This window comes from Perognathus longimembris, chromosome 12 (genome assembly GCF_023159225.1).
Source record: "Perognathus longimembris pacificus isolate PPM17 chromosome 12, ASM2315922v1, whole genome shotgun sequence".
NCBI classification, from domain to species: domain Eukaryota; kingdom Metazoa; phylum Chordata; class Mammalia; order Rodentia; family Heteromyidae; genus Perognathus; species Perognathus longimembris.
This window is the reverse complement of record NC_063172.1, coordinates 30,779,511-30,794,319: the sequence shown is the minus strand read 5'-3', so window position 1 is coordinate 30,794,319 and position 14,809 is coordinate 30,779,511. Positions and strand designations below refer to the sequence as shown.

The 14,809-nt window shown below is 43.1% G+C and overlaps 1 protein-coding gene across 1 annotated transcript; it reads left to right on the top strand.

Annotated features, from left to right (window-relative positions):
- Nucleotides 1-10,658: 10,658 nt before the first annotated feature.
- LOC125360858 (60S ribosomal protein L29-like) lies at nt 10,659-11,123 on the top strand. The gene has a single exon (XM_048359000.1). It carries the CDS (start codon nt 10,659-10,661, stop codon nt 11,049-11,051), a length of 393 nt encoding a protein of 130 aa, XP_048214957.1. The 3' UTR covers nt 11,052-11,123.
- The last annotated feature ends 3,686 nt before the right edge of the window (nt 11,124-14,809 follow it).

Here is a 14,809-nt window from a genome sequence, read left to right as displayed (position 1 = left end):
CACACACACACATACACACACACACACGCACACACACATACAAACCACACAATTTCATTATGCCCAGGCTAGCCTCAAACTCATGATCCTTCTGCTTCTACCCCCCCACAAGTGTACCACCACACTTTTTCTTTATTATTTTTGTTCCTTTTCTTATAAAGCCACTAATGCAATCATAGGAGCCCACCCTTATAACCTCATCTGGTCCTAATTATCTTGCAAAGGCTCCACCTCCATATATGACTTTAAGGATTAAGTTTCCAACATATGAATTCTGGGGGACATACTTGAACTCTCACAGGTCCCTTATTTTTCTGTGACTCCCCACTACTTCCCATAATTTACAGTCTCCTTTATTGCAACAAGGGATAAACCCAACTTTTTCAACCAGATGTATTCCTGGTAGTTTATGAATAGCAGTCATGGACAAAATATAAACTCAGGCCCTGCCCAAAGCTTTAAGATTACTTTGAAGAAAGGATTTCTGTCAAAGAGGACTTCGGCCTCCAGTAAAGACTGCCACATTCTCCCATGAGAAAGATAAGGGAGTCTTGTTCCCCATTTGATCCCCTTCCAGAATTTTAATTCTGAGAAACTGCCAAGAAGAGAGCATGACAAGGCAGTCTTCAGTAACAGGAACAATAGGACGGCTTCTAGAAGCTCAGGGTCTACCAGTGCAATCATGAGCTTGCGTGGGGAGCCACATCTTAAGGCAGAAAGGATGAAAAAGGAGTTTGGTAAAGATGAATCCCTCTGTCTGCTCACTGTGGAAATTGTCCACATGGGACAGCTTCCTACGTGTTCTGGAAGGACTCCAGAGCATCTCTGCGGTTCCTGCTTCCTTCCTTGCCATAGCTCACTTCCACTCCAGATCTGACTGACCTCCCCACAGAGTTGAATCATGGGTGCAAAGAAAAGGAATAAAAACAGGTGAACAAACAGGATCCCATTTCCTCCCTGTGGCTCAGTTCTCAAGTGTGGCTCAGGAGCTCCATCAAGCACTATTTCCCCCTCTGTGAGTGACTTCAACTAACATAAGGGGAAATTTTTAGAGCAAACAGAAAATACCATTCATCAATGCTGATGTCAGGAGGGAGGCCCAACCCTCCCTGAGAACAACTTTACTTTCAGATCAACTCCAGGTTTCTAGGGATCTAGCTGACCACACAGGATGACCAAGTTCATTTAACAATGAGTCTCTTTCTTTTTCTTTTTCTTTTGTAGTATTGTGGATGTAATCCAGTGCCTCACTTTTGCTAAGCAAGCATTCTACCTTGATCCATGCCCTCAACCCTTATACTTTTAGCTTATTTTCAGATAAAGTTTCACACATCTTCCTGGTCTAGTCTTGTACCACAATCCTCCTAGCTCCACCTCCCCAAGTAGCTGGGATTATGGACGTATACCACCATTCTATTGTGCAGGTTCTCAGCTCCAAATGGAAGAAGATATGAGGTATACACTGTGGCCAGGCTTTATTCAAAGTTCCTTGTCTATGGACTCATCACTGGCAGTGATAACAGCATCCCATAGCATAACAGCACTCTGCACTGGCCCAGCATAGACTCACAGGCTCTGCAAGGCCATGTTCACGGGTTCACATCCTGTCCCCCAGCAGCCTCACAGTGTCCGACAGTGGTATCACCTACTACTTTTTTCCTTGTCCTCCAGTAGCACCTATTTATACCCTCTGTAGACAAGAGCAGAATTTTCTAGGAATAGACACACAAGGCCATGTACACACACACACACACACACACACACACACACACACACACACAGAGTCTCATGGCTACCGTGGAGGTTATCTAAGGTACAGCATGTGTATATGATTCTAGGTTACAACAATATGCTCAACCAGCTGAATTTGGTCCTTGGGAAGTGCGGGCCCAAAGCCTTCCCAAAGCTATGATGAGAAAAGCCTGCCTTACTCCATTTGCTCTACACACGCCCATCCCTAAAACTGAGTCTTCTTATAAAGTGGCCCTTTCCTGATCGAAGACACTTGAATGAAATATGCTGCTCCAGGATACATAATTGCCAGACAACAAATTAACCACAAACGAAAACTAAAGATTGCTCTTAAATTATTCAAGATGTTGGGGAAAAAATACATACACAAAAAAGATCAATCAAAGGAATCAAATACATGCCCTGCAGTTTTGAGACTATTAGGTGAGAAACATTCAGCAATTGAACACTAACAATTATTTCTCCCACTGAGAGGTATCAAAAAACTTGGAAAAATTAAGTGTGATCTCATATCACCAGCCCACCAAGTAGAAGGCTTCTACCTGAGCACTGGGTAGCAGTAAACAGAATTTCAAAGCCTAGGAGAAACACAGAACAAATATGAACCTGAGGGAATCGCCATCTTTAAAATAAAACAATGTTTATCTCCATGTGCATGCTTATCACAGCTTTACAGGGGAGCTGCTCCCCTGATTCAAGATGCTCATAACAGCAGGCCTAGCACCTGGAGAGGCCAGGCCAGAAGAGCAGCTCAGTCTCCCTCCAGCATCTGTGGCCCACTGATGGGGCAGTGCAATCCAAAAGAACTAATAAACAACTGGCAGGTGTTGGGATGGAATCTCACCATGATAAAGAAACATTGTTTCTGTACTCATTAAAAATACAGAGACATTTGATTAACTGAGCTTCTATAACATATAAAACCCATTTCCAGGGACAAACTAAAGTGAAAGTAGTGTCATCCCATGTCACCCTTTGTCGGGCCTTATTACCTCCTGTGTAGTAGTCCCCTTTCACCCTCCAGCGTAAGCCAAGCTGACCGACCCGCAGGTGGCAAAGCCGGAGTGAGGGCTATGTGCAAACCTTGACCGCAAGAGCCCCCCCCCCCCCCCCCGCCGCCCGACCTCACTCGCTAAGAATAAGGAGGCAGGACAAGCGGGCTGTCTCGGGAAAACTTCTGGGAAATCTTCTGGGAAATCCACTGGTTTCTCAGGGGAGGGGTTTATATGACAGTAATGGCGGCAGGAAGGGGTGGGATCTGGAGTCACTAGGGATAGGCTGATCTGGGCTGTCCCCTAGAGACGGAGATCACAGCCCACAGGACCACCCCCTTGGGCTCCGCTGCCATTATGATATCCATGTGCTCCAACGACCGGAGGCAGGGCTGATTTGGGGGCCTTTCTGGTTGAGGGGGGGGGGGTCGGTGCAGCCCCAGGGCGGGAGAAGAGGCAGGCCTCTCTGGACTGCCCCTTAAAGGTATAGCCAGAGCCCAACAACCTTTTATCCAACACCCATCCATCCTGTCCACAGCCAGTGCTCTTGAATTACCTGGGGAGCATTTAAAGGGCATGCTTTCCTAAATGGATATACTTGGGGGACATTAAATTGAGCAAGGTAAGACAAGCTCAAAAAACAACAACAAAGTATTATGTTTTCACACATGTGTAGAAGCTAGACCTAAAAGATATACATATTATGGACATATATATATAACTATATATAGATAAGTATATCTATATATATTTTCATAACTATATATAGATAAAAACAGAATATGAATCTAACTAATGGACTACTAAGGAGGAGACAGTGAAAGGGAAAGGGGAAAATAGTAAGAGAGTGAAGAAATTTGACATATATTTTGAAAGGAGAATACAATCAAAATAGATTACAACTATAAAAACTGAGCAAGAAACACCTGTTTTAATTGTTTGGGGAAGGGACAGTGATAAAATAGGTGAGATTGGCTGAACATATATAAACATATGTGGAGGGCTGGGGATATGGCCTAGTGGCAAAGAGTGCCTGCCTCATATACATGAGGCCCTGGGTTCGATTCCCCAGCACCACATATACAGAAAATGGCCAGAAGTGGTGCTGTGGCTCAAGTGGCAGAGTGCTAGCCTTGAGCAAAAAGAAGCCAGGGACAGTGCTCAGGCCCAGAGTCCAAGCCCCAGGACTGGCCAAAAAAAAAAAAAAAAAAATGTGGAAATGAAACAATGAAATTCCCCCTGTGTATAACTCATATAAGCCAATAATTTTTTTAACTTCTGCCATTTAGACTCTACCCCAGCTCAATTTATCATGTGGAAGAGTCTAGGAAGATGAGTTTGTTTTTTGTTGTTTTTTGTTGTTTTTTGTTTTTTTGGCCTGAGCACTGTCCCTGGCTTCTTCCTGCTCAAGGCTAGCACTCTGCCACTTGAGCCACAGCGCCGCTTCTGGCCGTTTTCTGTATGTGTGGTGCTGGGGAATCGAACCTAGGGCCTCGTGTATCCGAGGCAGGCACTCTTGCCACTAGGCTATATCCCCAGCCCGGTTTTTTTTTTTTTTTTTTTTTTTTGCCAGTCCTGGGCCTTGAACTCAGGGGCCTGAGCACTGTCCTTGGCTTCTTTTTTGCTCAAGGCTAGCACTCTGCCACTTGAGCCACAGCGCCACTTCTGGCTATTTTCTATATATGTGGTACTGAGAAATCAAACCTAGGGCTTCATGTGTATGAGGCAAGCACTCTTGCCACTAGGCCATATTCCCAGCCCTGGGCAGATGGTTTTAAAAAGATTTCCAAGGTACTTAATTAGTAGCCTAGGCACCTGAGCACCAAAGTATCCCATTTGGAGCTGGCCGAATAAGGCAGAAAGCCTGCCAGTTCTCTAAAGCCCCACTGCAGAAATGAGTTCTACTCAGCCCACGTTCCATGACTGAGAGCATACATGCAGGTAGGAGCAGAAAATGAGATCCATGCCCACATTTCCCTCCCAGGCACATCTCCACCTCCCAAGTAGGTGCATATTTTTGGTGGGCAACTCACTGTCTTCAAGTGGAAATTGAAACAGAACAGGAGAGAAGAGGTGAAGGATAGAGTACCATGACAGAAATGGAGACACTCGTGGACAGTTGATAAGGTGAATATCACTTGGCCCCTGTCTTCACCTGGTGCCATCACTCACTTGGGAATAGGAGCTCCTCCTTTCCTATCATGGACCTGCTTCACGATAGGAAAGGACCTGGTTTGGTCTTTCTGTTTTCTCAAAAGCAGCAACTCATTGATGAATCACTTCTCCTGAAAATAAGCATCCAGAAAGCAAAACACCAACTTACCTGAAGGACCCTGGAGAATCAAGCCCACATTACACAGCCATACATGAGCTTTTCTCCCCACACCCATTCCCAGGTACACATACACACCAAGTAAGTGTTTAAGAGGATCTCGAGCTTCAGAAACCCTTCTACTCCATACTAGGAATACAGATGTGTAAAGGTAAACAGCAAACTTGGGAACTGCGAAAGCCAAGAAAGATGCTGGTAAAGCTCCTCATCTTTGCATCTGTATCTAAATCTAAAGAGGCGCCTATCTTTTCTACTTGACTTCAATCCAGAAGTTACTCTTTCTACTCAATTAAGCCAAAGCCGAAACCCCTCCTAATATCAGGGTAGGAGAGAACAGAAGAGACTGAACTCAGAGTCAGCAGACAGAGCACCTGCTCAGAAGAGGAATGAAAGGAAGTCCTTGAACTGAGAAAGGGGTCCTTCTGCTAATTATGATTAGCAGGAAGCATGTTTCTGTTGGACATGTTGAGCGACATCTGCCTCCTTTTAGTCCTATTGATATAGCCTCTAGGCTGAAAATTAACTTGGACCAATGGCAAGAAAGGGAATGGAAAATTCTCTACACATGTTAACAAGGGCCAGACAAAACCAATTTACAGTCTCCACAAATGCTTTGGCACAAGAATAGAATAGTCCACATAAGAAAGGATCCACAAGATAAAGAGGGTATAAAAACATGCCTGTGTCAGACCAGAACTGAGGCGATCCTTTGGCCACATTTTGCTAAGGGTTTCCCCAGGAGGTCAGCAAGAAGTAGTTAAATTCACAGTGCTGCTGGATGGTGTTTATGATTGTTGTCAATAATCAAACTTGGATTTCTCCGGCCTAATCTGCATCATGTTTTCACTCCATAGTGGGAGCTCAGTTATTCCCACCTGTTACCTTTACATGGTATGTATGATATGATACAATGTGGTATGTTATGTTATGCTATAGCATTACGGTCGGTGTGGTAAGTTACTATATGATACCCACTCAGGTGTTCATGCAGAAACCTAGACTGGAGATACTCAGCTATATTCATCCAGTGTCCATCACAAAGCACTCATATAAGTATTTTCCTCCACAATAAAGATATCTGTGTATCTGAAGAAGGGGCTGGAGAAAGGCGAGAAGAAAGTGATGGGGAAGGAAGAAGAGATGAAGATGGAGGGAAATTTAAAAAGTAAAGAAGGGATGGTTAAAAAGAAAAGACTCTGTCCTGGGAAGAAACATTGTAAACTGAAAATTACTTCTCAAAAGAACTCGGTTTAGGAAAGTATTCAAGCCTTTGCCTTCTCCCCCTCTTTTCCATCATCCTGCTCATTATGGCTGCCATAAGATGAACAGCAGGAGAAAAAAAAAGAAAATTAGCTAAAATTTAATCCTTTGATGTTTCTTAGTTAGTAAAGAGCAACTCTTGAGCAAAAACATGTCAGTAAGCACCATGGGGAAGAGGAAGAGGAGAATAGAAAAGGAACATAAGCATTGCTTGACACGCTGTGTGTGATTTGCTTTTGCATCTTTGGCATGCAAACAATAGGCATAAATGGCCACCTTCCCGTGATTTCCACCAAAGAGACCCATGAATGTGCAGAAATTGGATGATTTCTCCATAACTCAGATCTGATGAGCATTTTCCAATTAAGAGTTCTGGTCTTTTTATACTTACAGTTTGTACTGTCATCTTATCTATGCTATTTCACATTGCACATAAGAGGGCAGCAGTAATTGTGTGAATCCTGCCATTTCACAAGTGCCTTCCTCCGTCAGCCAACAGAGCCCCAGTGATGCAGTCATCTTCCTGGACTGTAGTGTTCATGAGGTTAGGGGCAATCCTTGTTTTCTTAGGAATTTTGACACTCATTGCTGTATACTGAAGTGTGGCCCAGAGCTACCACAGTTCAACAGGGGCCTCTTGTATCTTACAAGTCAAACTTCCATTTGGTCATTGTAGAAGTGGAGGTTAAGTTAATATGTCCCTAGAACTAACTGCAAATAAGTTTATTTCTTTGTCTTGTAACATTCCAAGTACTGAGGCTACCAATGTCTCTGCCATCTTCAGAGCACTGATGCCAAGACCTTTCTGGAAAGTGCTACCCAGTTCATGGGGAGAGAAAAGAAACATGAAGGAATCCATTGGGGAGGTTTTCATGGCCAGACCTGATTACTGTATATATTTTTAACCATACCCAGAGGTGGGTATGGTGATACTTAAATGCACAGAGGTTTCATCTTAATGGTATGCTACTCATTAGTCAGCATAGAGTGAAATTCTGCCCGGACACCAGAGTGGTGGGCATGTGTCCATACGTACATAACAAAACAGAACTAGATCTGGAGTCAAAAACCAGGATTCACTTCCTGTTGCCTGGCCCCTTCATTCATACATCCACTCCATAAATAAACATACTGAGTACATACTCTGCTCTAGGCACCATGTGAGAAGAAGCTGGACATAAAACACTAAGCAAAAAGTCTCAGTTCCTGATCTCACTAGCTGGAGAGACAAACTGTAAATAGGAAAACAAACTGTATAATTATACCATGTGAGAAGTTTATTGCATTAACCTCTCAGTGCCTCCATTTTCTCACTTAGGAAATGAGTGTGATATAACTCATACCTCAAAGGTATGCCAGGTTGCTTTGTACATGTCTGGATCTAGATGAGGTGTTACTTTTCTTATTTAGTGATGATTTGCTGAACTCTTACCTCATGCCTGAAAGGATGCTAGGACCTCTGAGTTTAGTTATTAGCTAAATCAAAGAACCTTGTAATGGAGTATCTTCCTGATGTTATGGATGGAATTGTGTCTTCAGAAAGGATTGCTTGAAGTTCTGAGAACCTTACAAGGTGATCTTATTGAAATAGGGGTCTTTGTAGGTATTGTCATGAAGTGATCATTAGAATGGTACTTAGTCCCCTCCCCCACACAGTTTCTAAGGCATTATTCTTAGAATAAGAAGAAATTTGGACAAAGATATGCACACAGGAAGAAAGCCATGTGAAGATGAAGGCTGAGACAGTGATGCATATGCAAATCAAGGACTAAAACAAATCACCAGAAGCTACAAGAGAGGCTTAAGACCCATAGAAGGCATCAATCCTGATGACCCCTGGATCTCTGACTTTAAGCCTTTTGAACTTTGAAGGGGGAGAAAAACAAAAACTCTTTCTAGTGTTTAAGACACTCAGTTTGTAGTTACTCTGCTAGAGCAGCTCGACACACAAATCCATTCAGGAACCAAGAGCCAGGGAACCACAACAGCAACACCAAGAATGTGGTCAGCTCAGCAGCAACTTTTCAGAGCTCCGTCGATGGATGGATTTTAGGGCACAAGACCATTTGCTGGAAGGAAAAGCTGAAAATGAGGGCCGTTTTCATTCAGACACTTCTCATTTTCTCTTTTTTCAGTAAGCATTTACTGCAATAGAGAAGTCCTAAAAGAGGATACCATGCCATTATTAACATCATTATCAACAATTCCCTTATACAAATCTTAGTGAGAATTAGACTTTACTATTTCCTTACACTGAGGGCAGGGTGCTGGCTACACCCAGTTAATTCAAGGTGACAAAACTGGTTTAAGCCCATGTGTGATTTATTTTTGCTCCTATGGGAAGTTGACACTTTATTCATTAAACTACTGCCTTTAACACATTTCTAAATCATTGCTTTCCACTTGGATCCGGCCTAGTTTTCATTTCTGAGTTTCAGCTAGAATGGCTTTCATAATGAATTCTTTTTTTACCTGACAAGGGAAGTTAAAACCTCCCCCTACTGAACATTTAAAAGGGAAATTCAGCCCCTTTTTGTCAGGCTGTTTATCATATCTCGCAAATACTCAAATCCATTTCCTTTGGAAAAGGTTTGTCTTTCCATGACAGGCATATAAAGGGGTTTTATTACAGTACTCTACTCATTGGAGCTGCTCTGCCTGCAGATAAAAAGGAACTCATTTTCTGAATTTTCCTTCAATGTCAGCTCTATAGTTTCCTTCTATTATCAAAGTTCTTAACCCAAGAATGGGGAAGAGGGGAGTTTGAAGCTGATATATAATATCAAGCTCCAGGACAAACTAACAAAAAAGGGAAAAAAAGAAAATAAAAAAAAACTAAATATAAATGAAAATGGTATAGAAAGACAGTAAAAACCTCCATGGGTATGTACTAGCAAGCAAACACAGAATCTGTTTGGAACATGGTATGTTGCATAGCTGTCCTATAGCTTCTGAGAAGACATCTGCAACACTCCTTACATACAGTCTAATCTGACAGTTGTGTGTGAGCTTTCATGTGTATGTAAAACATCTGCAATTGGATAAAATGCAGTTCACCGATTAGGCCTGGCTACGGGACCTGAAACTTACTTACCAAGCTCCCTGGAGATGAAAGTACTGCAGTTCAGGAACAACACATTCAGTAGCCAAGGTAGAGAACTAGAAGACCAAAGCAGTGTGTTCCAGGCCTGAGTGGAAAGGTGAGTATCTCTCTTAACTTCAAACTGGATCTGTCTGCATAACAATCTTAGGTGACTACATGAAAGGGCAGAATCTCAATGTCATACTAGTTTGTACCTGTTCCCAGAATGCACTGGGATCTGGTGCATCTGATGGACTGATTAGTCTATGGCTGATTCTGACCCCAGCCATCCCAAAGATGGTTCCAAGTCAGCCTAACAAGAAAGTCCCTGGAAGTCAGCCTGGCAGGAAAGTTCCTGAGAATCTTATCTTATTAGAAAATAAACTACTCAGAAAAAAGCCAGAAATTGAGTTATGGCTCAGTGGAAGAGGGCTAGCCTTGAGGCAAGGGGGAGGGGGAGGGGGGAGAAGAGGGGAGGAGGAGGAGGAGGAGGAGGAGGAGGAGGAGGAGGAGGAGGAGGAGGAGGAGGAGGAGGAGGAGGAGGAGGAGGAGGAGGAGGCTCAGAGACAGCACCAAGGACCTGAGTTCAAGTCCCAGGACCAGCACCACATAAAAAGGATGAGGTAGCCATATGTGCAGACAGAACTCCAGAAAACTCAGAAATCTATAAAAGAGAGAATGACTGTGTCTTATCATGCAAGGAAACTGCAGATGGCCTAAGCAATGAGGCCATGGTAAGGGTTTACAACCTGAGAAGCATCTGGGGGCTATAGAGAGACAGCATTGAGCTTCTTCCTGCAAACCATAGACAATGGCAAGAGAATGCAAAATGGAAACAGGCAGTGCCAGAGGCCCCAGTAATAACTTGGTGGGAATTACAATAGGGCCGGAGATCATTCACTACACAGCCAGAGGTGTGAGCAGAGGAGCTTGAATTCTATTAATGTAAATTCAAAAGGTCTAAGGAAAATTGGATTACATTTGCTAAGGAGGTGGGGGGGAGGGCTCCAGGTGATAAAATATGAATAAATCACTGTAAGTCTATCTCTGTAACCAAGAAAGCAACTCAAATACAACAGTAAGCTTTCTTCAAATAATGAGTCATGTTTACATCTTTTAGTGACACACTTCTCTCGTTTCATAAGCCGGTGAAGTGGGCAAGCCCTAGGTATAAAAATTAAGTATGGTCTTCCCCTTCAAGTTCCAGGCACAGCGGTTCCCACGGACTGGCGGTTCAGACATGGCCAAGTCCAAGAACCACACCACGCACCAGTCCCGGAAATGGCACAGAAATGGCATCAGGAAACCCACATCACAAAGATACAAATCTTTAAAGGGGGTGGACCCCAAGTTCCTGAGGAACGTGTGTTTTGCTAAGAAGCACAACACGATGGGCTTTAAGAAGAAGCAGACAAACAATGCCAAGGCCATGAGGGCACGGGCTGAGGCCATCAAGACCCTGGTGCAGCCCAAAGTAGTGAGCAACGAAGGCAAACTCCCCGAGCTACCCACCCGCAAGCTGCAGCGCCTCCCCTACATCGTCCGCCCCAAGCTAGGGAAGCGCATTCACGCCTACATTGCCAAGGGTCGCAGGCTTGCTATACCGAAGGCCAGGGCCCAAGCCAAGGCCTAGGCTTCAGCTACCACTCCAGCTCAGGCCAGGCCGCAGCTCCTAAGGGTGGCCAGGCTCCAGCTTCTAAAGATGCCCAGGGTCCTGTGAAGTCCCCACAATGAAAACCCGCGTCTGCCCGCTTGAGACGGTGGACTGCTCTGGCTCCCTGGCCGCTGTCTGCAGGGGGGCCGGTGGCCTATGTGGTTTCTACCAGTAAACCTGAGGCAGGATCTGGAAAAAAAAAAAAATAAGATAGTATAAGACACAGGTATTGGGGCTAGGAATATGACCTAATGGCAAGAGCGCTTGCCTCCTATACGTGAAGCCCTGGGTTCAATTCCCCAGCACCACATATAAAGAAAAGGCCAGAAGTGGCGCTGTGGCTCAAGTGGTAGAGTGCTAGCCTTGAGCAAAAAGAAGCCAGGGACAGTGCTCAGGCCTTGAGTCCAAGCCCCAGGACTGGCAAAAAAAAAAAAAAAAAGTAACACTTGAAGATACAGGTATTGGGAGAACAGGGAGGACTCATCAGCTCAGGATCAACAACATGAGGAGCACTATAAGTTTAAGTGAAGTCCAATGAGGGATTAATGACAGAAATCAGCCCTCCCTGTTTCAGCCCAAACCAAAGATACATGCAATTTTGGCCACATGAATCCAAAGTCTGAGCTTTTTTGTAGCCTCAAAACTTGGCTTTTACAAAATATGGAAACAACCCAGATGCCCCACTACAGATGAATGGATCCAAAAAATGTGGTACCTGTACACAATGTAATACTACAGTGATTAGAAATGATAAAATAATGGCTTTCGCAGGGAAATGGTCATATCTTGAACAAATAATGTTGAACGAGACAAGCCTAGAGCACAGAGAACAAAGGCACATGGTCTCCCTTATATGTGTGGGGGGGGGCGGGGGGGAGAACAGTAGAGATCATGTCTGTAAAATAACAAACTTCTTTTCAAATGGTATTTCCACATGGTTGGGTCAGCGACTTTAAAGTATGTCTCTAAAACCAAGTAATTACTAAATAAACATAAAAATGTCTAGGATAGACCTATCAGAGGATCACAATAGCTCGACAGCTATGTACATATAATTATATAAGATGAGGCTAAGAAAAATGAACTCCAAGAGAAGGAAACAGGAGGATTTTATTGTTGTCATTATGTTTAATGTACTATGTGAATTTCCTTTGGCATACCCCCTGTGGCCACTGTATATGATTTTGGTGCACTGGATACTGTACATATGCTTATCTGAACTAGGGAAAGGAAAGAAAAATGAGGGAGGGTGTAACAAATAAGACAAGAAATGTACTCACTACCTTATGTAACTGTCCCCCTCTGTACATCACCTTGTCAATAAAATTTAATTTTTTTAAAGAACTTGGCTTTTAATGACTTTTACATCCCACTGCTTGCTGGTCATCTTTTATTATCTGACCAAATAAAAGATAAAGAATCATATTGGTAAGAGGAATTGAGTGATGTCAGAAAGGCCATCATACCTTCTTCTATTTCTTCATTGCAGCAAACAAACCAAGCAATGACATCTTTACACACAGGCAATGATCAGGAAGGCTTCCAAAGCAAGAGGTCTTTAGAGCTGTCACCGGACCAGTCAGTTGCTCACAGAAAGATGTCAGGGAAGATGTTGCCAAGGTGGTGCAGTCATTGGGAGTCATCTATGGGAGATAGATCCAGATCATCTCAGTGTCACCCCTGAAATCACAGCTCTGGATGGGACAAATCACATGCTTTTGCATGTTCTGAGCATATTTATAACCAGTTGTTTGAGAACCCCAGGGGTGGCCTTTAGGACACTCAGATGTATCCCTTGCTGATTTTTATCACTCTGGTATCAGTGTCGTAGCTTGGAGCCATCTGATGTTTCACTACCACTCTCAGCTCCATTATATGTTGTATGTAGTATATACGTGTATGTACACATATGCACATGTATATATATGTATGTACACACGTATGTATTTATACATGTATGTATATATGTAGGTAGGCCTTGATTGTAAATCCAGAACTCAACCTCACAATATTATTTTGAAACTAATTAGTGTATGAACAAGACTTAGCACAGAACATAACATACAATAGATACTCAGTAAGTGTTCTCCACTATGGTGGATTTTTCCCTTCTACTCTTAAAAAAATATGATAGTGTAGAGCTTGGAAGCATTAAAGAGTCAGACTGCCTAGCTTCTTTGTAATCCCATTGCTAATTACTATGAGGATATTTGGTTGTTCTACACCTGTTTCCTTGCCTGTAAAAGGGGGATGATTATAAGAATAACTATCTCCCAAGGTATTAAAGGAGTAACTGAGATCTTTGGAAACCACTTACTACAAGAACTCAACACTTAATAAGTACTTGATAAATTTATGGAGCATTGCATTATTACCACTATTGCTTCTGACACCTTTCAAATGTTTTCCATCTGAGCATTGTGTAGTAGGCTATAAACGAACACATTCACACTTCAGTCACACGCTGGCACCATTTCCCTATCAGCCCTGTTTCAAAAGATGCTACTTATTACTCTCCATCCCAGTCCTTTCGGTCATGCACTTCACCAGAGAGCTGGCAGTAAGAGAGGAAACACAATTTTCAGAATCCTTAATGAAGTCTTTATTTAAACCTTCTCAACTGCAAACGTTTTCGAGGACCTGGATTTTTCCCTCATCTGCCATCTCCTACCAGCTCCTAAGATGACTCTGACCTTCTAAACTTAGGCAAGGTTACGTGCCTAACTTTGGTTGGTTGGTGGGTTTCATTTACTTATGCAAATGAAAGAACTTTAATAAAAAGATTCTACCTCTTGCTTTTTTGGTACAAACAAGAGTTAATTCTCCAGAACCCTCTAACAGACTGTAAGACAAACCTTCTTCAAGATTCCTTTTCATCTGGAGCTCCCCGCTTCATAAAGGCCCAGCATTTAGGGACACAGTAGAGGGGTTCACTAAGACTGGATAATCTTCTAAGACAGGTGAGCCAGATGAATATAGGCCAACAGGGCAGGATCTCAAGTCTGGCCTGAGAAATTGTCCTATTGCAAATTTTCAGAAATTACAAAAATGAAGAGGATCTTATGAAAGAGAGAAATTAGAGCTAGCAGTCAGCTCCAGGTCCAGCTGTTCTCTAAGACCTTTTAACCCTACTGCCACTCCTCCCCCCAACACCTCTCAGAGTCCTCGCCTGCCACCCCACAGCATACAGTACATCCATGTTCCAGATTATTACTGCCCTACAGGACTCAGAGCAAGAATATCTCCCCTATCCTAGACTTGTTCTTCCATCCTTCACTAAATCTTTCCCATGCTAGGTCAACCTGTTCTCATCTGTTGAAAATGAACCAAAAGAGGCCCTGTTTATATAATTTAAATTACACCATCTAGAACGCTCTTTACACATACACATTCAAAAAAAAAAATCCTCATCACCACCCCCTAGCTGTCCCACGGTTGAATGCTTTACTACTTTGGATTTAAGCTCTGCTGTCTTTATGAGTCCTCTTGCAGAATTACAATATTGAAGTACAAGAGCACCTTAATAAAGCAACACATAATGTCATAGCCAGTTTGAAAAGTAAGAGGGAAAATAGTATTACAACATAAGAGATTGTTTTCTCTAACAATAATAGTAAACAAAGGTGGGTTAATGGGCTAGATTACAGAGAAAAGGCCACAAAGGAAAAAAGGTAGGCAAGGTAGGACTTGAGCTCCCCCATTTCACAGTTCTGCTCAACTCCACTCAGGCCCTGAGT

Excerpts from the sequence above, each read along its gene's own strand:
- LOC125360858 (XM_048359000.1), top strand. The coding sequence starts at position 10,659 with ATGGCCAAGTCCAAGAACCACACCACGCACCAGTCCCGGAAATGGCAC.